The sequence below is a fragment of the Branchiostoma lanceolatum genome, chromosome 6 (genome assembly GCF_035083965.1).
Source record: "Branchiostoma lanceolatum isolate klBraLanc5 chromosome 6, klBraLanc5.hap2, whole genome shotgun sequence".
Lineage (NCBI taxonomy): Eukaryota > Metazoa > Chordata > Leptocardii > Amphioxiformes > Branchiostomatidae > Branchiostoma > Branchiostoma lanceolatum.
The window spans coordinates 16,645,452-16,669,237 of record NC_089727.1 but is presented as its reverse complement, the minus strand read 5'-3'; the positions used below and the strand labels follow the sequence as shown (position 1 = coordinate 16,669,237).

Genomic DNA, 23,786 nt, shown 5'->3' with positions numbered 1-23,786 from the left:
AACAAGACGTCGCTAAGGATAGCTTCTTTAAGAACGTTTGCGTCTGTGATCGAGCATGGCACTGACCACGTCGTTCCTAGCGGCCTTGGGACTTATAGCAGGTAAGATACATGTATGGACCATGGTTCCCGGGTTAACATTCCCACTTATTGGGACATCTAGACTATGGTTGGTTTTTCATTGTCATAACCAGCCATTTGTAAGTTTTGAAAGCCGTCAATATTTTAATCCGACTCCTTGTGTATGTTCATGAACATGTTTTATCCTCTTATTGGGTGGGCCGACTACTCTCTCTTCGCAGCCAGGGGCTGAATTGCGAGGAGTACACAATAGGCGGGGCTAGATCGTAAGGGTTTGGAGCGGCTGCCATTCGGGGCTAACTCAGGTGACCTCAATACGACAATTGCCCCATGTGCGACCATAGGGCTGTAGGTTTTGAACCACTCACACCGGGAAGGACCCCTACTCTTTTCGATAAGTGTGGTGGGTTCTTTAACGTGCTCGAGGTGTGAAATCCTCCTTGGTCCCTGGCAAAGCGTTGTAAAGTAAGGATGACTATGCATGCAGGTTTCACCTGTTCAAGCATTTGTGAGCAAACGCACGTTTATTTCTTTGTACAAACACGTGCAGTCACTTTTTTAAAGACTTTTCATCTACGTAAACAGGGGCACAGGGACAAATGTAAGTAACCGAATACAACACAAAATGCTGTGTAACGATCTTATTGGAAATTTAAGAAAAAAGGAATTCCGCAGATTTAAGTTGAGAAGAATGAAACTGTTCGTTGTAAGTGTGTGTCCAGCTGACGCATTCCCGTGTGTGTCGTTGTTACTAATACTTAGTGTCCTTTTTCTAGATTAACCACGGTGGTATTTATCTCGAAACAGACTAATCAGTGACCAAAGTACAAAGCTGTACTACCGTCTAGATGTCTGCAAATGAAAAAGGAATGATGCATGTATTTCGGCCTCAAGTCATGTTGTTTTCACCCAAATCGCTTCCAACTGCGGTTTGATTAAAAAACTCATTTTTCTTTTTGACCATACTATATCAAGCAAATCCATCTCAACCTATATCTTTAACATCACAAAGAGACGAGAAGAAGTAATCTCCAAACAGATCTACACCGGGCGCGAAAATCATATATGCTAGCCAGAGAAGCTCCAGTCAGCCAGATAAGCTCCAGTCAGCCCGTTCAATTTTGACAAATTGATTTTCAATGGGGCCTAGACTAGAAAACAATTAAATCACCAGTGTAACAAAAAAATAAACTTCTGACGAAATTGTAACATAAGTAACAGAGGGTTGTTGAGACATAAGTAACACAAGTACCCAAAAGTATACATGCAACAGATCAAAAATCAATAAGTGTGGCAATGAAAGATTATTGCCATAGCGAAGGTGTCTGGGTTGATCTTACTTCACTGTAAAGAAAATACCAACGTAGCACTCTTTAGTTGCCATGATAATATTTGTTAAAAAAGCACTAAGTCAGTAAGGCGTCTGCCAAGCCAGTCTGAAGATATGGTGTCCACAGAGGGTTTTTTGGAGGGGGGCATGGTGTTCAACAAGTTCTTGTGATAATAGATCAACTGGGGTGGGTTGAAAACCTTTTCGAACCAAGAACACTAGATTCCATGTGACACGCTCCCAATATTACGAAATCGGACACCACGTAAGTAGGTCATCTGTCATCGACCTGCGTGCTGGAATGCCAGACCTTACTAACAAGGTATAGAATTAATGACAGGCGGGTCCACAAACGGATACCTGTAAAATTCTGGGAATTCTTGCCGGAATGCCAGACATTACTAACTAGGTATAGAGTGACAGGCGGCGTCCATGGACGGATTCCTGTAAAATTCCGGGAATTCTTGTGAAACGGGCCTAAAATAAACTATTAAGCTCGCTCCTGAAGCTTCGCTAAAAAAGAAACACTAATCAAACACGCACTGTCAAAGTCATAGAATTCTTCCTACAGGCAACTGATCGCTAAGACCCGAGAACTATGAGGGTTTAATCTAACATTTCAAACAGCACAATATATGATGCGTTAAGCAGTTTGTTTGCCAGTTAGATACGTATATCATATCACATATCTTTCAATCAGTCCTCCAGATCACTTGGCTAATAGAATGTAATCTAAACTCGACGACCGGTCTTGCTAGGCCTATCTTCTTAACAATCATAATGTGTGACTTGTCTCCTTTGTAGTCACTGGATCTTGTATCTTCGCCTGCAAACCACAATGAAAAACCACAGGCTTTACTAAACGACTCTAGCGTTAGATATAGAAGACAACGGACGATCCCTTGTCGGTTTAATTTCCCCATATGTCAAGCAAGCACACTGGTCAACACGAGGGCGGGCGCGTTTCAAAGATTCATGGGCGACCTGATCGTAAACTTGATGTGTGTGGTAACAACATAATTACGCCTACCTGGAGTACTGTGTCAATACGTACCTGTACGCGTGCCGTAGCCCAGCTCTTTCGTAGAGTTGCAATAGATAACCATTTGTAATCGTGTGCGAGCTTTTTGCAATGAGGATTCCTACATGTACAGTGCGTTCTGTTGTGTTTCATTGCTGCCATCGTCACACATCAGACCATGTCGTTTTCTCTGCCCTTCCTACTAGTTATCTACTTGTCAACGTGTGAGGCCCAGACGACACATTCTTTTATAGGTAAGTCCTTATCTATATTTTATTGCCTTCTAGACGCTACACAGTGCACACGACTAGATTATAACAGCATTTCACTAAAATACAAGGTCGTAGCTACTGTTCTGTTGGTGGTAAATATGTCATTGGTAGACCAAACGTTTCATATCTCATGTGATGAATGTGTTTGACTGTTTTTAATATCTATTACCGCATGTTGGACCTTAAATACAACAGCAAAAGACTTACATATCAAATCAGATGTAGTTTTTGATATTAGGGTATTACCATACAAATAATCCACTCTATCATTGCATGTTGGACCTTAAATACAACAGCAAAACATTACATATCAAATCAGATATAGTTTTTGATATTAGTGTATTGCCATACAAATAATCCACTCTATTTTTCAAGCTTCATAATAGGAGTCTATTAAAAAAAATTACGTTATTCGCTATCGACTACAGATAACCTTTAGAGGGTTTAAAATCATTTTCCTGCCGAGGATAGATAATTAACGCCTTACGCCGTGACCCAAGAGTGTCCCGACAGATTGGTCGGCCATAAACCAGGTTGAAATGTCGCGGGTTGAGGAAAATCAATCTTGGGACGATTTCAGAGCGGAGGCCCAGGAAAAGGTTTCCCTCAAATAGGCTTAACCTTCTTATAAATAACGAAAATCAGCGAAGATTTTCTATCAAGGAAAATGTTCATGCCCATTACGCTCAAACGTACACACGTGACATTTTTAAATTGGTTGATGATAAATTGTGGTTTACATAAAAGGACATGGGGCATTCTGTCAATAATCTTCTTATAAACAACGAAAGTTCATGTCATTACGCTCAAACGTACACACGTGACATTTTTAAATTGGTTGATGATAACTTGTGGTTTACATAAAAGGACATGGGGCATTCTGTCAATAATCTTCTTATAAATAACGAAAATCCGCCAAGACTTTCTATTAAGGAAAATGTTCATGTCCATTACGCTCAAACGTACACACGTGACATTTTTGAATTGGTTGATGATAACTTGTGGTTTATATAAAAGGACATGGGACATTCTGTCAATAATCTTCTTATAAATAATGGAAATCCGTGAAGACTTTCTATCAAGGAAAATGTTCATGTCCATCACGCTCAAACGTACACACGTGACATTTTTAAATTGGTTGATGATAACTTGTGGTTTACATAAAAGGACATGGGGCATTCTGTCAATAATCTTCTTATAAATAACGGAAATCCGTGAAGACTTTCTGTCGAGGAAAATGTTCATGTCCATTACGCTCAAACGTACACACGTGACATTTTTAAATTGGTTGATGATAACTTGTGGTTTACATGAAAGGACATGGGGCATTCTGTCAATAATCTTCTTATAAACAACGAAAGTTCATGTCATTACGCTCAAACGTACACACGTGACATTTTTAAATTGGTTGATGATAACTTGTGGTTTACATAAAAGGACATGGGGCATTCTGTCAATAATCTTCTTATAAATAACGAAAATCCGCCAAGACTTTCTATTAAGGAAAATGTTCATGTCCATTACGCTCAAACGTACACACGTGACATTTTTGAATTGGTTGATGATAACTTGTGGTTTATATAAAAGGACATGGGACATTCTGTCAATAATCTTCTTATAAACAATGGAAATCCGTGAAGACTTTCTATCAAGGAAAATGTTCATGTCCATCACGCTCAAACGTACACACGTGACATTTTTAAATTGGTTGATGATAACTTGTGGTTTACATAAAAGGACATGGGGCATTCTGTCAATAATCTTCTTATAAATAACGGAAATCCGTGAAGACTTTCTGTCGAGGAAAATGTTCATGTCCATTACGCTCAAACGTACACACGTGACATTTTTAAATTGGTTGATGATAACTTGTGGTTTACATCACAGCACGAAATCGAATATTTAAGCAAACTTTCCGACTGACGGAAACAAGAATTAAAGGTCGGGAAATATTTCAGCAGAGTTTACGGGGCCGTTAATGTCGCTGAAAGTAAGATTTGAGCTTTCCGCAACCTTTCCGCGTTCGTTAACATGAATTAAATGCATGCTATATCTTTCCATGGACTTTAAGCATCCTTATATACATCGTATAGATGAAACATTATGGTACATCAGTAACCAATATATTCTCCAAGCAGATATATTCTCTCCTGGGGACTAAAAGTGCCTCAATTTTTAGATTCTTGGAGAAAAGCTGGTATACCCGAAACGGTCTTCGATCTTTAAGATACACCCATTTGCAGTAAACACCGATCCCGCTTAAGTCATTTCTCATAAGTTTCTTTTTTTAAACAACGCACCATGCATGTGCACGCACATTGTACGTCTACTTTGTAGCAAAATTAGACATACAGTCCATACCTATCTTCGAGTTGATCTTCTTTTATCCGTGTTTATGCTACAGCTTACAAAAACAGCAGTTATATTCTAAGGTATCTCCCCCCTTTTATGTTTAGGTAGAGAAAAGCTGCCGGAAAGCGGGCGTTTTCCCTCGCAGTTATATCTATCTTTCCGATATCCTTCCGTTGCATATAGGTTTTGTTTACATAACCCACTCTTATGTTTAGGTAGAGAAAAGCTGCCAGAAAGCGGGCGTTTTCCCTCGCAGTTATTTCTACCTTTCCGACATCCTTCCGTTACCTTTAGGCTCGGTTTACACAGAAGGGGGGAGACCTCCCCCCTTTTATGTTTAGGTAGAGAAAAGCTGCCGGAAAGCGGGCGTTTTCCCTCGCAGTTATTTTTACCTTTCCGACATCCTTCCGTTACCTTTAGGCTCGGTTTACATAGAAGGGGGGAGACCTCCCCCCTTTTATGTTTAGGTAGAGAAAAGCTGCCGGAAAGCGGGCGTTTTCCCTCGCAGTTATTTTTACCTTTCCGACATCCTTCCGTTACCTTTAGGCTCGGTTTACATAGAAGGGGGAGACCTCCCCCCTTTTATGTTTAAGTAGAGAAAAGCTGCCAGAAAGCGGGCGTTTTCCCTCGCAGTTATTTCTATCTTTCCGATATCCTTCCGTTGCATATAGGTTTTGTTTACATAACCCACTCTTATGTTTAGGTAGAGAAAAGCTGCCAGAAAGCGGGCGTTTTCCCTCGCAGTTATTTCTACCTTTCCGACATCCTTCCGTTACCTTTAGGCTCGGTTTACATAGAAGGGGGGAGACCTCCCCCCTTTTATGTTTAGGTAGAGAAAAGCTGCCGGAAAGCGGGCGTTTTCCCTCGCAGTTATTTCTACCTTTCCAATATCCTTCCGTTACATATAGGTTCGGTTTGCATAGAAGGGGGAGACCTCCCCCCTTTTATGTTTAGGTAGAGAAAAGCTGCCGGAAAGCGGGCGTTTTCCCTCGCTGTTATTTCTACCTTTCCGGTATCCTTCGGTTACCTTTAGGCTCGGTTTACATAGAAGGTGGGAGACCTCCCCCTCTTCTGTTTAGGTAGAGAAAAGCTGTCGGAAAGCGGGCGTTTTCCCTCGCAGTTATTTCTACCTTTCCGACATCCTTCCGTTACCTTTAGGCTCGGTTTACATAGAAGGGGGGAGACCTCCCCCTCTTCTGTTTAGGTAGAGAAAAGCTGTCGGAAAGCGGGCGTTTTCCCTCGCAGTTATTTCTACCTTTCCGACATCCTTCCGTTACATATAGGTTCGGTTTGCATAGAAGGGGGCAGACCTCCCCCTTTTATGTTTAGGTAGAGAAAAGCTGTCGAAAAGCCTGCGTTTTCCCTCGCAGTTATTTCTACCTTTCCGATATCCTTCCGTTACATATAGGTTATGTTTGCATAGAAGGGGGGAGACCTCCCCCCTTTTATTTTTAGGTAGAGAACAGCTGTCGGAAAGCGGGCGTTTTCCCTCGCAGTTATTTCTACCTTTCCGATATCCTTCCGTTACCTTTAGGCTCGGTTTACATAGAAGGGGGGAGACCTCCCCCCTTTTATGTTTAGGTAGAGAAAAGCTGTCGGAAAGCGGGCGTTTTCCCTCGCAGTTATTTCTACCTTTTCGTTACATACAGGCTCAGTTTACATAACCCACTCTTATGTTTAGGTAGAGAAAAGCTGTCTGAAAGCGAGCGTTTATCCTCGCCGTTACTTTTACCTTTCCGTTAACCTTCTGTTACCTTTAGGCTGGGTTGACGGTGCTCTCAGTTTTAGAAAACAACGCGGAACATTGAGCTAACAACTCCCCCGGATTGAAAATCTATAGGTCGGCGGGCATACTGTCTTTGGCCGCCGCACAAATTGGCTCAGTCCGCGGATCGAGACCGCGCCGCCGGCACGTTTTGGCAGCTTTGTGTATTTGTTCCTTTTTTGTATCAAAAATCATCAAATAACGCGTGTTCTCACGCAGTTTTCCTTTTTATAATCTACAAGTAACTTCTAGAAAGATCGCCGCTAACAGTATTTTCTATTGTCGCTCGGGTCAGTTGTTGTGTTCGGGGCGAAAGCGAAACGCAAGGACGTCTGCTTTTCAACTGCAAATTTATACAGTGTGAAGTCGTAAACAAGCTGGGGCGGTACGTTGAGATGGTAATGCAACATCTCCATATTTACTAGTGGAATGCCATGTGACAGGGCATTACCCAATCAGAGAAAAGGGTGGCTTTTTCAAATTAACCGTATATCCCAGAGACAGTTATATTTTTACAGCGAAGACAGCTCATGAAGGAAGTTTGAACTCAGTCGTTTCAACCCACAAGTTATGGCCACAACGTTGTTCTTACCACCCGAAACCCCGACGGAAAAACGTAAAGCTGGGACAAGGACACCAGCCTGTACAACTTGGTGAAACCAAGGAGGTTTCATAGGATTATGCTTCCTGGGTGAAACCAAGGAGGGTGGAGATGCTGAACGCGGGCACGCGATTCGGGACTTCGTTGTATCTCCAAATCCACCCGTTACCAGTGGAGACAACGGTTAAACAACGGCGTGAGTTAGCCTCCAACCAGGCCCAATGGATTGCAAAGACCGTATCCAACTGGAAGAAGGAGCTTGTATGTATAGCAATCCAAGAACTTTCTCTGCCAGTTTGATACGGTCTTGATGCAACCTATAGATCTGCTTGGAGATTAGCGTGAGTGAAATCGGAACCTGTCTACCTGTCTTGATAGGAACTATCCCTGTCGTCTCGCCCAACACTGGGACCGGAATCGTGGACTTGGAAATGTCGCAAAATGGTGAAGGGAGAATCTACCGACAATGTGAGATTGATCCCTCGTTGACCGCGTCAAGTACAAGTTAGAATATGACGACCGATGACGTAACCGCAAGTACCTAGTAAGTGTTATTCAACCCAGAATGATTGTACTGTTACAATTCACTCTATTTGGCCAATTTCTACTATTTTCCTAGCGATCCGCGGGGCCTGGTAAAGGCTAATAAGACACGGGAGGGAAGAAAAGTTAGACGTAGGGTTAGTTAGTGTTAGAGGTTACGTTTTGGTGTCGATGTAATAGTTAGCTAGGGTTAAAACTTTGAAGCACATTGTAATAGTTAGTAGTTGGAGTAAGGAATAGCCTGAATAGTTTATTAATGATAAGGTGACATTTTTTTTAATGAAACTAGCTGTCCATGTAAGAAATCATTTATTCCATTTTGTATGTGTATATTCGTTAAGGTGGGGAGGGGTCTCGCTATAATGGCGTAACATGTTTTTGTGCAGTGTTATCATCTTTCAAATAAATTGTTCTAAACTTTTACCGGCCCTGTTGCCTTTCATATCCATATTTACCTGTATATGTAAGGGTTCGGAATGGTTAAGCCATCCGTAGCAAGTTAAGTAAAGGATCAAACTAGATACTGTATAATGAAAAGGAAACTTATTGTTGAGACTACGTTTTAGCACGTTAAGCTCGTGTTTTTAGCACGTTTAGCTCGTGTTTTTAGCACGTTAAGCTCATAAAAAGGCAACGGAAAACACTAGGAAAGGTATAGCTTTAGGTAGTCTTTCAGGCTGCGTGAACGGCACATAAACGTAAGGAAATCGTAACGGAAATAGATTATAAAGATGGACGAAAGATTACGGAAAGGTCTCAAGAAACTTACACTTTCCGTGTTGGATCTTCCGTAAAGGTACGGAAAGATTGTCCATAACGACGCCTAAACGCCTTGCAGATACCACGTTTGTAGCACGTTAAGGTCGTTAAAAGGTCACGGAAATACCGAGGAAAGGTATGATTTTAAGTTGCCTTTCAAGCTGCGTGAACGGCACATAAACGAAGAGAAAATCGTGACGAAAACGGATTATAAACATGGACGAAAGGTTACGGAAAGGTCTCAGGAAACTTACACTTTCCGTGTTGGATCTTCCGTAAAGGTACGGAAAGATTGTCCATAACGACGCCTTAACGCCTTGCAGATACCACGTTTGTAGCACGTTAAGGTCGTTAAAAGGTCACGGAAATACCGAGGAAAGGTATGATTTTAAGTTGCCTTTCAGGCTGCGTGAACGGCACATAAACGTAGAGAAAATCGTGACGAAAACGGATTATAAACATGGACGAAAGGTTACGGAAAGGTCTCAAGAAACGCATACTTTTCGTGTTGGATCTTCCGTAAAGGTACGGAAAGATTGTCCATAACGACGCCTTTACGCGTCGAATAGCTACGTAAATACACGTGAATGAGTGCCAATACGTACATTAACGCACTTCCGGAAAGGACACCTTAAATGCAATCTTTAAGCAGACGTATAGGGGTCGTTAAGTTGCGTAAATAGTGAATAAACGTCACGTTTACGCTGCGTTTAAGCATGCTTAAATACCGGATTTCGTGCCGTGCATGAAAGGACATGGGACATTCTGTCAATAATCTTCTTAAGAATAACGGAAATCCGTGAAGACTTTCTATCATGGAAAATGTTCATGTTCATTATGCTCAAACGTACACACGTGACACTTTTAAATTGGTTGATGATAACCTGTGGTTTACATAAAAGGACATGGGGCATTCTGTCAATAATCTTCTTATGAATAACGGAAATCCGCCAAGACTTTCTATTAAGGAAAATGTTTATGTTCATTACGCTTAAACGTTCACACGTGACATTTTTAAATTGGTTGATGATAACTTGTGGTTTACATAAAAGGACATGGGGCATTCTGTCAATAATGGTTTCTACAACGCGGGTTGCTAAAGCCCGAGTTATTCTACACAATTTATATTATAACACCATCATTCATGGTTCCAAGATTTAAAGGTTGACATCGGTCTTAGGGGGGTCTGGAATGGACGAAAGGTTGAAACACCACGGAAATGATTTGAACCGACAATTGATGTGAGAGCGCTACACAATTTCATATTCCTAATGCAATTAGACAAACCTTCCATTGAAAAACATGTCTGTTCTTTTATATCTACTATAACCGAAAAGCGAGGAGAAGAAGAATTTATCTAAGATAGTCATATTCTTTTTTTAATCTGTGAACTGTACTTGTTATTTTGTTTTGTTGTGACCTGTACTTAGCCAAGTGTGGCAGAAATGTGCAATAAAGGTCTTCATTCAATGTTTTCATATACATATGCAGAAACCACATTTGCCTGCTTCAATGCACGCAAACTATTGCAAGCTGGGTGTGTCTTGTAGGCATCTGATGCTTTGTTCCGTTACATCTGTTGGTATAAGATAAGAAAAGACAGCGTCTATATGTATCTTGGTACAACGACCTTCGAGCTTCCCACACGCGACATGCGACAGTCACCGATAGCTTTTACCGAGATAATAGCGAACATGTTAATCAAAACCGTGTTTTGTTTTTCCATGGGTATTTTGTGATCGTTAGAAATATGGGAAATGGATCGTGCGCAGGAATAACAATAGTAGTCCACCGGCATAGCTAAAACGAACTGTGCAGGACTATAAGCGTTGTTTCGGCATTGGAGTATTGTATTTGTACAATATAATATACATACAAAGGAATACCCCTATCAAAGGCTGTATAGTAAGTTAACTTTCTGAGTACATTTCTGAACGGGCCCCAGGGCAGTCCATTTACGTGTGTGTGGTATAAACTTGCCCCCGGTCGTTTGATTTAACAATTAGCATACCAGGGTAGTACCGCATTGCGGGGAAAACAACGCAATAAAGTGCTTTTACGAGTACGCAGTTCAAACTCTTTCTGTAACCGAATAATGTCCTTCGCGTCCGTGGTAACATCATAGGCAAACAGAAGTATGGTCCGTGGGCATGAACCGTAATGTATACTTCCTGTGATCATGAACTAAGGGAAATTATTCAGACGTGCGTTTATATCTATTGTAAACATTTGCTTCATTTTCCTCACAACATGACGTCGACTTTGAAACGACGTAAAATCTAAAGTGCTATTCAAACACCGAGAATCGATGTGACGTGTAGTGAAATTGCGTGCACACGCACACCTATATTGTAAACGCTATAAGATCAGTCATTGCCTTTTTCAAGCGTGTTGGGGGGCCAACTTACATCCTAAGAGGAAACTAATATACCGTATCTAAAATTTTACCATTTCCTTTTACGATAGACCTGCGGCGCCGAACTGTTAATCTTTGCAAATAGAGTTGGATTTTTTTCACAACCTATAAAGTATTCATTGTAACATTTCAGCTACCTTCTTCCGGGCATAAATCTAGTTCCTATGAATCACAGCTCCAAAATAACGTACAGTTCTGAGCGAGATAACGCCGTATCGAACATATACGTGTTGTACCATACACCTTTTGGTGAAACACAACCCGGCAGGTAATTTCTAGGCGTCAGAGACAATGGCCCAGACCAAATGGTCCGTAACAAGAAGGCGAGATTACGGGGAAGCGCCAGACAACGATGCGGCAAAGACAGATCAATCGTTCATAGCCAAGGGCTAAACCAATTACACTGGTATTGGGAAAGCAATAAACATTTTACCAGCCAATATATCATGGATAGGGCACAGCTCTTCTCACAGCTGTTGGTGATGATATACTCTATCTAAGACTCATGGAATAGGGAAAAGGTATCTATCCTGTATGTGCTGTGAAATCTAAAATGCTGTGCTGCATAAGAAGGGTAAAGCAGTCGAAAATGAAACAAAAAATGACATCGGAAAACGCAAACTTATGTCGTAGAATGCATATTTTACTTATTTTTTGTCATGTGTATCTGTACAACGAAGCTGAAAAAGTACCATCGGCCCCCAATCGAAGTCTTCGAAAGTCAAAGAAGACGATATGAAAGAACAAAAATATAGAATTCATGTTTGGTTACTGTGCTCTTTCGAGCCTTATACCATCGAGAAATTTAAATCCACACCAAGGGGAAACTAGTGTGGATGTGGGCTTGAATAAAGTTCTAAACAGGGACTATGCGGCTATAGCGTCTTTTCTGAAGATACGGCGTGAGTGTGTACGGTTGGCTTTAGGTTGCCCACTACTACTGCCAATGTTTGGTTACTATGGTATACTATGTTCTATGTGTCATTTGTTCCACCTTCTTGACCACTTAGAGTTATAAATTGATATGACCATATTCTGTTAATAGTGTATCCGACAACCTGTGTGTATGGAAGTGGAGAGTCTTATAGGGGAACACAAAGTACCACAGTGTCCGGCGTGACCTGCCAAGCATGGGACAGCCAAACCCCTCACGAGCACTTCTTCAACTCCACGTATTATCCAAACGCTGGTCTGGAGGGCAACTACTGTCGGAACCCGGGCACATATGGAGAACCTCGAACGTGGTGTTACACCACGGACCCTGACGTCCTCTGGGAGTACTGCAGTATTCCGTCATGTTGTGAGTACCATGACTGAAAACAAAACAAGTAAACATTGATGAAGGTTAGACACCCAGGTAATAAGATACGCCAAAATAGTTACTGAAGTTATACTGGATAAAATTTTGAAACAGACGTTTCAGACTTTCGTCAGTGCACTGACCAAAAGATAGCGGATGCTGTCTGAAACGTCTGACTGTTTCAAAGTTTTATCCAGTTGCTTGAGTAACTATTTCAGATATCGATCTTTTTTTGGCGTAAAACAAGTAAACAGTGAGATACATTATACATAAAGAAAACCTGGAATACCGTTGTCTTATTTAAGGCAGGAAACTCTTGCGTTAATCAAAGTTACGTCAGACGCTTTGAAATATTGCAGGTTTGCGTAGCAAAACCTTTGTTGGATCCGTTGGCATGTGTGGTGGCCGCCATCTTGATTTTGTGGCGTCGCAGGGTAGCCATACCATTTTTTTGGGAGAGGTGTTTTGGGGGGTCGCTAGCGTTCTCTCTATTTTTAACAAATCGGCACACAACTACCACACGTTCAACTCAAATAAAAAGAAACATTCAATACCAAGTCATATTCATAAAAAGGCCCCGTAATCACTAAACCAACAAACCTGGAGTATATGTCGCATATAATTTTTTTTCTCTCTCTGCTAGATGGTCAAGCTGACTGCTACACCGGAAGTGGACAGGACTACAGAGGTACGGCAAACGTGGCGGCTTCCGGTCGGATGTGTCAGCGCTGGGACAGTCAGTCGCCCCACCCGCACGGGAACACGCCCTCCAGCAAGCCTGACGCCGGGCTACAGAACGATTACTGTAGGACCCCGGATGGAGTTGGAGAGCCGTGGTGCTATACCATGGACCCTGAACGGAGGTGGGAGAACTGCGGTCTGCCTGTGTGTGGTAGGTACATCGTCACACAACTTCTATACTACGTACTTACACTACCAAAATCTTTTTATTATTTGTTCTTATTTTTCTTGCTTTCTTATGTTGAGAAAGATTTTCTTATACAAAGAAAAAACAAGAAAATTAAAAAAAACTTTTGGGAAGTCTTGTCTATGTCAATTCTTACACAAAGAATATTTTCTTAAGTTAACTTAAACCAAGAAAGTTCAAGAAAATATTTCTAGCATGCTGTTTTTGAATAAGAATTTTCTAGAAAAATAAGAAGAATTTGCTTTCTCTGGCTTGATAAAAGATTTGTTTTTTTGTTTCGTCAAATTTGTATTCTTACAGATTCTTTCCATAAGTTATTTTTTCTTGAAAATTTGATTCTACTAGAATCATTTTCTTGAACTTTTTTGGACTTATACTGTTGTAAAACCTCTGTAATGAGGACGGGATTTGGGTGTGTTGCCCCCGAGCTCCTTATTGAACCATTGAAATGTACAAGAACACTATACACTATATGTCATATTTGAAGGTAATGCCGAAAGTTAGACTATCTCCTTGACAGTAGAGTGCTTCTGTGACACAATCACCTTCAACCACTGTCATACCTACCAGAGTACGTGCCTATCAGACGTTAGTAGAGCCACGTAAAACCGATATTTATCAAACATTGCGCATAAACATATGTTTCTTTTGCAGATGGATCCGGTCCGACCCAGGCCCCGACCGCCCCGCCAGCCGCATATTTCTGTAAGTATCCGTATTACTCGAATCCTGTTAACGTTAGAATCTCTATTTTCACAACTGTATATGGACTAAAGTTAACAACCGTAAGCAATCATAAGATTTATACCTCAATGAACGAAAGGGATCTTTATGTCAACGTAAAAGACGTACAAAGTTGTGTATCCACCATAATGATTATCAATTGTTATCTGTACTCCCTTATCATTGATTCATTTTTGAAACCCGTCCTTGTCCTTGGTGCTGAACATACACTTCACAACACGGTTACTCTCCTAAAGCCCCCGTCACAAATCAAGAAATTAGCTCGGCCGACTTGTCGGCGAGCTCCAAATGGCGATTTTCGGGCGAAGTACGACCGACGTCCTGCCGATTCTACGGGCTTCGGGCGAATTTTCGGAGCTCGGCCGACGTTCGCGTGTCACTGGAAGCTGCGCTTAAATTCAGCGAGGCCTCGGCGACGATTTTTGAACTCGCACAGCTCGTCAACAGTTTGCCCGTAGCTCGCCCGAGCAACGCCCAGCGCTCGGCCAATATTCGGGCGGGCATCCGAGGATTTTAGACCCGATTTTTGATCGGTCGGAGGTCGCCCGAACTCTTCGGCCTCGTGCGAGCCTCGCACGGGCCTTGAACAATAATCGGACGACCGTCGTCAGTGTTCCGGCCGACTCATGAAAAGTAAGGCGTGCTTCGGGCGAGCGTTGTGCAGGCGTTGATGGGAGCTTGGACGGGCCTCGGCCGAACTCCTTCTTGTTTATAGATAAAAGGAAACGACAGTTTGGTTTATAACATAAGATGATAAATGATACTGTAATATTAACTAATACTAATTTCAACTTGTCGAAGAATGCTGCCAAACTTTTCTAATGAAAGACAATTCAATGCAAAGTTAAATTTTCATTCAAAAAAATAAAATGTTGACACCGAAGACAATGCTTCTTGTTTCAATTTGTATATTAATGAACTGGGGCTTGACTTTTGAGGTTTGACTTCACTTCCTGAGTTTTTTCTCCACAAAATGACTAGTTGAAAGTCCACTGAGTCATTATAGATCTATGTTTGTCTGCCGAGGCACGCCCAGGCGTCGGCAGGGCGTCGATAGGCTTGTCAACGGTCGGTCGAAGCTCGGACGGCGTTCGCCCGAGCTTCGGTCGATTTCTATTTGGTGAAAATTTTTGGATCGGGGTTAAACGACTGATCTGTTGACTTTGTGGCTCCTGCACTTGTATTTTGATTGGTCTATAACAAAATTCCTCTTTATGTGATTATTTTCAGTGTGCCCACCTACTTCACTTGTGCCCTACAGATTTGCCACAACTCAGAAAGTAAAGTTGGTCCAAATTTGAGATTGTTACCAGGCCATTTGATCCTGACTTCGTCCGTGTCCAAGAGATGGTACCGTCTTATGTGGGATTTATGATTATTAGCGTTCGACGGACGTCGCCCGAGCTCTGTTCAATTTGTGACGGGGCAGGTTTTCAGTGAAAAATACGGTCGACGCTCGGGCGAATTTGAAATTCGGCGAGCTTCCGGCGATCTACAAAATCGGCCGATGCTCGCATGAATTGTGACGCCGGCTTAATCACCGTCATAGCTTTCCCATCTCACACTCATTACAAAATGGATGCGGACATAAGTGGCAATATTCTAGTCGAGACGACGATACGTATCATGATATTTTGATAGGATCTATGCAACTGGATTACAACATGAGAATACCATATTGGATTAAAATATCATCTTCAATTCCTGGATATGACTTATCTTCACAAATGTATCGAAGGTACGTACTACACGATGTAACATCTACTAACATGATTCCACCAGGGTACATAATTCCACCACTCTGAAAAGATACGTCCAAACAGATCTCCAACGCAACGTCCCCCAGTATAATTCACTCCTGTATATCTAAACTGTACATGCCTAGTGTGTGCTGAACTAAAGCTATCTCAGACCTACTGTTTTTCAAAGTGGCGGATTTATGTAACCAGGCGGATTAGTGTTAATAACAGCATTGATAACTACTACACAATCACGCAGCGTACACCAGCGACTGTTACTTCGGCAGCGGGCTGACTTACCGCGGGACTGAGAGCACCACCCAGGGCGGGGTGACCTGTCAGCGCTGGGACAGTGCGACTCCACACGACCAGGACTACCCAAACAGGTTACAAGCTTGCATTATTTCCACCATGTAATACCATAAAATTGATTCTGAGCAGAATTTGAATACATATTTTTGGTCTGAAAATGGCAAGAAAATACGAAAAATATTATTCTGAGCAGAATTTGAATATTCATTTTTGGTCTGAAAATGGCAGAAAATACCATAAAATTGATTCTGAGCAGAATTTAAAAATACATTTTTGGTCAGAAAATGGCGAAAAATACCATAAAATTGATTTTGAGCAGAATCTTAGATGCCTCCATATCTATACTTGTTAAGAATAGTCATTCAAGTACATGTGTGCCAAACTTAGACAAATTCATACAATTTTCTGCTATGCCACTGGACTATCAATAAAACTGAGACCGGTTGTATGCAATATAATGCACAGCGTATAGCAATGTACATTGATAAGGTTTGCATCTTTGTGTCTTTCTTTCAACGCTTTTCAATGGCGTAAAGAACCATGTTGAGACATCTAGCTGAAAACTTTTAACGTCAGTAATCCCTACGATCAAAACATTTTGTGAAGAAAATAGTATCAGAACGTTTTTTTTTCACGACATTTGCAACAAATCTTAAAAAGTGGTACAATATCGCCACATGAAGTAAAAAAAAATACCTACATGTATATGCAAGTCTGAAAGTCTTTTTATTTGCTGCAGGTTTCCATTTGCAGATCTTCGCGAGAACTATTGTAGGAACCCAGACGGCCCACCTCACACCCCGTGGTGCTACACGACAGATCCCAATCTTCTATGGGACTTCTGCCAGGTTCCCAAATGTTATGGTGAGTTATGCTACTGTCACGTTTGCACCGGTGCCCATATGTACATGTAGTTGGGTGTAGTCCCGGCCGGCCCCCGAAGCCATAAAGTTGTCCGATGCACTACCGGGTACCGATAGGGTACCTCCCGGTGCTCGCACGATTAGCTCACGGCGTCTTTTTGTTACCGGGTCCCACGTTGAATTCAAGTCCGAGTTAAAGTCACAGTGGGGCCCGGCCGGGCCTAAAATAGACCAGCAGCCGCAGTTTGTCCCACGGGGCCACGTATGGGTCACGCCCGAAAGTGCAAAAAAACAGCCCGTGAAGTAACCGGCGGGACCCCTTTTCCAATTGAGACCTAAGCATAACTGATATACAGTAAACACCTTTTTTTAAAGGGGAGGTATTCCCGTAAACACTTGATATACGAGTCATGCCAATGAGTGCAGGCCGTCCTTTGTGTGGAATGAATGACACATACAAGTTCATTTTATGTCTGCATTCAAATTCAAGCAAATTTTCTTCAACAGCGAATGAGTGTTACGTACCCGACGGGGCCGACTACAGAGGTACGGTGGCAGTGACGTCATCGGGCAGACGGTGTCAGGCATGGAGCAGTCAGAGTCCACATCAGCACAACAGAACACCACAGAACTACCCACAGGCCGGGCTTACTAACAACTACTGTAGGTAAGTAAGCACACAGAACTACCCACAGGCCGGGCTTACTAACAACTACTGTAGGTAAGTAAGCACACAGAACTACCCACAGGCCGGGCTTACTAACAACTACTGTAGGTAAGTAAGCACACAGAACTACCCACAGGCCGGGCTTACTGACAACTACTGTAGGTAAGTAAGCACACAGAACCTCCCACAGACCGGGCTTACTAGCAACTACTGTAGGTAAGTAAGCACACAGAACCTCCCACAGGCCGGGCTTACTAGCAACTACTGTAGGTAAGTAAGTACGCAGAACCTCCCACAGGCCGGGCTTACTAGCAACTACTGTAGGTAAGTAAGTACACAGAACCTCCCACAGGCCGGGCTTACTAGCAACTACTGTAGGTAAGTAAGCACACAGAACGTCTCACAGGCAGGGCTTACTAACAACTACTGTAGGTACGTAAGCACGCATGTACAGAACTACATGTATTTCCAAGCCGTTCTTACTAAAAATTACTGTATATACGTAAGCACACATGTACAGAACTACATGCATCGATAGGCCGGACTTAGGTAAGTAAGCGCACAGAACTACCCACAAGCCGTTCTTACTAACATCTACTGTAGTTACTAGTATAAGCACAAGGACATAACCTTACCTTAAGTAGCATAATCAATCAATTGTTGCTTACCCTCTAGGAACCCAGATGACGACACCAGACCTTGGTGCTACACCGTAGATCCAAACGTCCGAGTTGAGTACTGTCCGCTGGATCTCTGTTGTAAGTATGACACCTTTGTTGCAAGCTTTAGGGTAAAATGCGTCTGTTTCTGAACTCCGTATAACATTTATCTCTAGTCGATTGTAGCTTTTAGCTTCCTACAGTTTATTCAACCATCAGCACAATATTCATAGTATTATTCAAGGATCAGTATAATTATATATAAGCAACGAATTAGTACACACACACACACGCACACACACACACACACACACACACACACACACACACACACACACACATACACACACATACACACACACACACACACACACACACACACACACACACACACACACACACACACACACACACACACACACACACACACACACACACACACCTACAAAGAAAGTATAAGTAACAACAAGTTGATACAATGAGATACATTAAAAATGTAGCTTGTTTACCTAAGGTACCCTAATGTCACTCTTTTCTCCCCCAAGCTGGCTGGACTGGAGACTTCATCTTAGGTGACGATTTTACAGGTAAGGAATATGTTGGTGATATACATAAAGACACTGTGTTAATTCCTTGTTTCGGTTTTCCGCTTTTCCTTTGATATTTGGTAGCAAAATCATATAAATACTTCTTTGTGTAATTTCAACGTATTTCTTTAAAATTTGTAAATCATGTTTAGTATTGATTATGTGTATCTTAACGCATTTATTATGTTCAATAACTTAAAATGAGTTTCATTTTGTATTTCCTCTTATAAACTCAAAGACTCTTATCTGTTTGCACATATGTAACTGATTCATATAGATAATTTATGGTATAACCTCAGCATATTTCTTTTGTTAATTTTGTTAAGTTTTGATGATGTATAATTTAAACTATTCAAATTATGAAGTTTCTGGGAGTATGCATAAACATAGGTTTCTGGACCCGGGGCCGCTGTATGTTTTCTTTCTCCTACATTATCATTTCTATTGTTTGTACATATGCAAAATAAACAATAAACCATAATTATCGATATCAAGATCAAAAGCCCACGTGTAAACATCAATAACAACAAAATCATCTAGACTGTAGATCTCTAAATATGATGTTAGTAAAAGAAAGGAAGCAATAAGGTGTGACAAATTAATGATAATCGGGACGGGAGGCGATACCGACTTCTGACGAACTTTGACCAAGTGCTGACGTCACACGTGCGCATGCGTAATCACATGTTCACAGCACTTGGGTCAGATAGCTGATGATGACCGAGTGATTCGGTCGAAAATTCAAGTGAGTCAATTTTCTTGAGTTTAATTTTTCATTGAATTAATGATAAGTTTGAAAAACTTTTTTTTATCATCTACAAGTCCAAACCACCCACTGCGCCATCGGTGCCGGCTCGTCGTACCGTGGCACGCTGAGTCAGACGGAGTCCGGCCTCACTTGCCAGCGGTGGGACAGTCAGACACCGCAGGCGCACAACTATCAGCCGAGCTGGTAACCTTCCGTTCTTCCTTTAGTCCCTTCACTTTTACGGCTCAGGCCATGTTGATTTGATCACGTTGTATTTAATATTATCAAATAGATTCAAGAAATAAAACACGTTAAATGATGTATTTACTTCCTGTTCCGGTCTACTGTGAATGTTACAACGTTCCTTATATTTCGCTATCTACTGGTATTTCATTTCATAATGTTACATATGTTCCATTCCATTTTGTTTCATTTCGTTCCATTTCGTTCATTTCGTTCTATTTCGCACTTTCGGGGGACCGCTCTGGGAACCCCAAAACTGATGCGAGCGTGCGAATAAAAGAAAGTTTGCCCAAAAAATTAAGTTGCCTTCATTATGAAATATATGTGGTCAGGAAGGATGAAGAAAACTAAACACACATGTAGAGTATGGTATACCGAAATGTAGATTCTTCATTTTTCTTCTTCTTTGGATTTAGAATTGACTTTGGCATTCTACAACATTAGTGTCCGTTTTGCGAATTTTTTTTGCAACTTACAGCATGTATTCTCTCACATTGCATCTGTGTTTTTTTGGAAACGGACGAAAGTTAATGCGCGCGCGGGTGTCATCCATATAATCAAATCAACATAGCCTTTAAGTTACCTTTCGTTTGGCGGCGTGTTTGCTTACTGTCTTCGTGGTTCGAGTGCCTCCTATTTACTTGTGCCACGTGATCAGGTACCCTGACGCCGGATTGGACGAGAACTACTGTAGGAACCCGGATGGAGAACCCCAGACGTGGTGCTTCACCACGAACCCTAACGTCAGATGGGAGTACTGCAACATACCGGCGTGCTGTAAGTATTGTCACGGGCATGTCGAGAGAAATACAAATTTGTTCTTAATTTACCTTTTTTAGCTTAATGGCTTACTTCTTTGCCTACGCGTGCTTTTCGTTACACCCAAGGGGAATAGGAACAATTTCTTTCCACACGTTTATTTTGTCTGCAAAGCTTTTTAAACGTTTTAAACGTCAAGACTTAAGACAATCAGACCACAAAATCGACCTTTATTAATGCTATGGTCCTGGTAGATTGCCTGGAGGGTACCTTCCGGGGCTCGCACGATTATTTCACGGCGTCTATTTGTTACCGGGTCCCGCGTTTAATTTAGGTCCGAGTTTTTTTAAAAGTCACTTCGGGGCCCGGCCGGGCCCAAAATTAGTTCGGCAACTGCAGGGTGTCCCACGGGGCCACGTAGGGGTCACACCGGAAAGTTCCAAAATAACAGCTTGTGAAGTACCCGGCGGGGTCCCTTTTTGGCGACGAGATGCAACCATGTTAACTTTCAACAATTGCAGAACATTTTTATGACAAACAAAACATGGAGGTTGGTACAGTGGAGTCCGACCGTCGTCATTGTCATTTTACGCGCATCTAGAAAATAGATAAATCAGGACAGGCAATTGTAGGACTTCTGATAAATTGTGGATATGAGATAGAATCATGTAAACCAGAATACAGTTTAAATCGATATACAATCATTTGTCATCAATAAACATCCATTAAAAGTAACCTTTCCACCGTCGCCATGGCAATGTTTTTTCATTGCCACTCTTGTTCCAATTGGGACCTAAGCATTACTCGTCGTTCAACACAGTTGACGAGTCGGAGTGCTACAGCGGGGACGGCGCGTCCTACAGGGGAAGCCGGAACGTGACGACATCGGGGCGCGCCTGCCAGCGCTGGGACAGTCAGACGCCGCACCCTCACACGCGGACTCCGGAGAACAACCCGTCCGCCGGATTGGACGAGAACTTCTGTAGGAACCCTGACGGAGAGGCGGAACCTTGGTGCTATACCCAGGACCCCAACACGAGATGGGAGAGATGTGCACTCAACCCTTGCGGTACAAACGACGTTTAAACAATTATCAGTATCAAACGGCAACAAAAAGTAACCTTCTTCTTTTTGTAAAGAAAAAGAGATTATCATTGTTCAGTTCGTTTTGGGCCACCATTGAGATCACACCATTTAAACTTTAAATTGCGTTTTTAACATGCACTAGTACTTGTATTCTTGATCGGATATTTAGAGCAGATTTTCTTTTCGTTTCATAGTAGCACCGTCACCAACTACAACAGTGCCAGACTACTTCGGTAAGCATCTAAAGTTCTTTTTCTGATTAAATAACCATCTTTTCGTTGTCAACATTGCGTACTTCTTAGAAAGGCTGATGACAGATATTAATGCCATCTGCCTTTCCTCTGTGGCTTCTGTAACAAGATTGGCAATGAAAAAATACATTGCCATGGCGACGGTAGTTGTTGTTGTTTTCATTTTTACTGTACCCTGCTTAGGGCACTGATACTGAGATAGGTGGTGCTGTTCATACGGGATTTCCAACGAAAAGGGCTCGTCACTGAGGCTTCGCCAACAAGTATAGCTACCAGTAGGTGAACAATTGCATTAATAGAAACACACCAGATGCCTATTTCTTTCGCCTGACAGAAAAGCCGACGAGTTGTTACTTCGGTGATGGCGCCACTTACCGAGGGCAGGTCAGTACTACAGAGACGGGGATCACCTGTCAGCGGTGGGACAGTCAAACTCCGCATCAGCACAGCATGGTCGCCAGGTAACGTTACGTGTGGTAGAAGTAATCTTTACAACGGTGAATAAATCTTATCATCACATAGACAGATGGCCTCGACCAATCAGAAGCCTCCATTGCCCATTTGTTATGACACCACAACACACCCGTTCGACCGTTCCATTATATACAGGGGGAGGTTATCTTTTTGTTACCATTAGTATAATGTCTATTTGTTCCCAAAAATATTTACTATCTTAGAATAAATAAAATCTTTTGTAAGCATATGATAAAAAAGAATACACCATTTCAACACAACTCAAATGTAAACGGGCTTCGCTCACTCGGTGTTTTTATTCGGTGGTTATAGCACATGACCAGGCGTTATGACACCATATACACCTCGGGGCGGGTCATTAACCCTTAATTATCAGTTCTATTTTTTCTATGAAAATCATTGTCTGTGCATTTCTGTCCTTGGTCTAAATGATAAGATGAAGGGAACTTTTTGGAAAGCCAAGTTTTACGGACACTGCAATGTATTTTCCGATGATGTTAAAAGTCGTATGTTTGAATGTTCTTCTCAGACACCATGGCCTGTGAATACGTTGAAAAGGGGCTTAACATAGTTTTGTGAAAAGCATTTGAGACATACATATTATTGGATTATCGACGTTTAAAGTGATGCAATGGCTTCCTTTTTTCTTCGCTCTTTAATTTTGTGCAGTCACCCCAACTCTGGGCTGGATGAAAACTACTGTAGGAACCCGGATAGCACAGAACGTCCCTGGTGCTACACAACGGACCCTAGCAGCAGATGGCAGTACTGCAGCATCCCGGCATGCTGTACGTTACACGTTGTTTTATTGCTTTAATACCTTGCACAAACAGTTCTTTAATTGATAGTTTTTCTTGATTATAAGGTTGTTACAGGATTGCGTAGTAAAACCTTTGTTGGATCCGTTGGCATGTGTGGTGGCCTCCATCTTGATTCTGTGACGTCGTAGGGTAGCCATACCATTTCATTGGGAGGAGTGTTTTTTGGGGTCGCTAGCGTTCTCACTATTTTTAACAAATCGGCACACAAATATCACACATTCAACTCAAATAAAAAGAAAAAAATCAATACCAATTCATATTTATAAAAAGACCCCTGACGTATATGTAGCACAAATACTTAACTCTAGTTCTCATATGGTTTGGAGGATGAGCAACATCAGAGACAATGATGGCTTGGAGAACTATAAATCTAAACCTGAAAAGCAATTGACAAAATAGCAAAATTTCTTTCAACTTTTTACCCTTAAGCTGCCAGAGTTTCTACCCATAACGTACCAGGGTTCAG

At 41.9% G+C, this 23,786-nt stretch overlaps 1 protein-coding gene across 1 annotated transcript in view; it reads left to right on the top strand.

Moving 5' to 3' along the window:
* Positions 1–55: 55 nt before the first annotated feature.
* Positions 56–23,786, top strand: part of LOC136437521 (apolipoprotein(a)-like) — a 36,526-nt gene continuing 12,795 nt past the window's right edge. The window contains exons 1-15 of the mRNA XM_066432136.1: positions 56–101; positions 12,185–12,439; positions 13,083–13,331; positions 14,022–14,072; positions 16,110–16,236; positions 16,902–17,026; positions 17,533–17,692; positions 18,368–18,450; positions 18,897–18,938; positions 19,761–19,890; positions 20,588–20,706; positions 21,509–21,757; positions 21,969–22,007; positions 22,360–22,486; positions 23,169–23,287. Of these exons, the coding sequence (XP_066288233.1) occupies positions 56–101; positions 12,185–12,439; positions 13,083–13,331; positions 14,022–14,072; positions 16,110–16,236; positions 16,902–17,026; positions 17,533–17,692; positions 18,368–18,450; positions 18,897–18,938; positions 19,761–19,890; positions 20,588–20,706; positions 21,509–21,757; positions 21,969–22,007; positions 22,360–22,486; positions 23,169–23,287 (1,921 nt within the window). The remainder of the gene's footprint in view (positions 102–12,184; positions 12,440–13,082; positions 13,332–14,021; positions 14,073–16,109; positions 16,237–16,901; positions 17,027–17,532; positions 17,693–18,367; positions 18,451–18,896; positions 18,939–19,760; positions 19,891–20,587; positions 20,707–21,508; positions 21,758–21,968; positions 22,008–22,359; positions 22,487–23,168; positions 23,288–23,786) is intronic.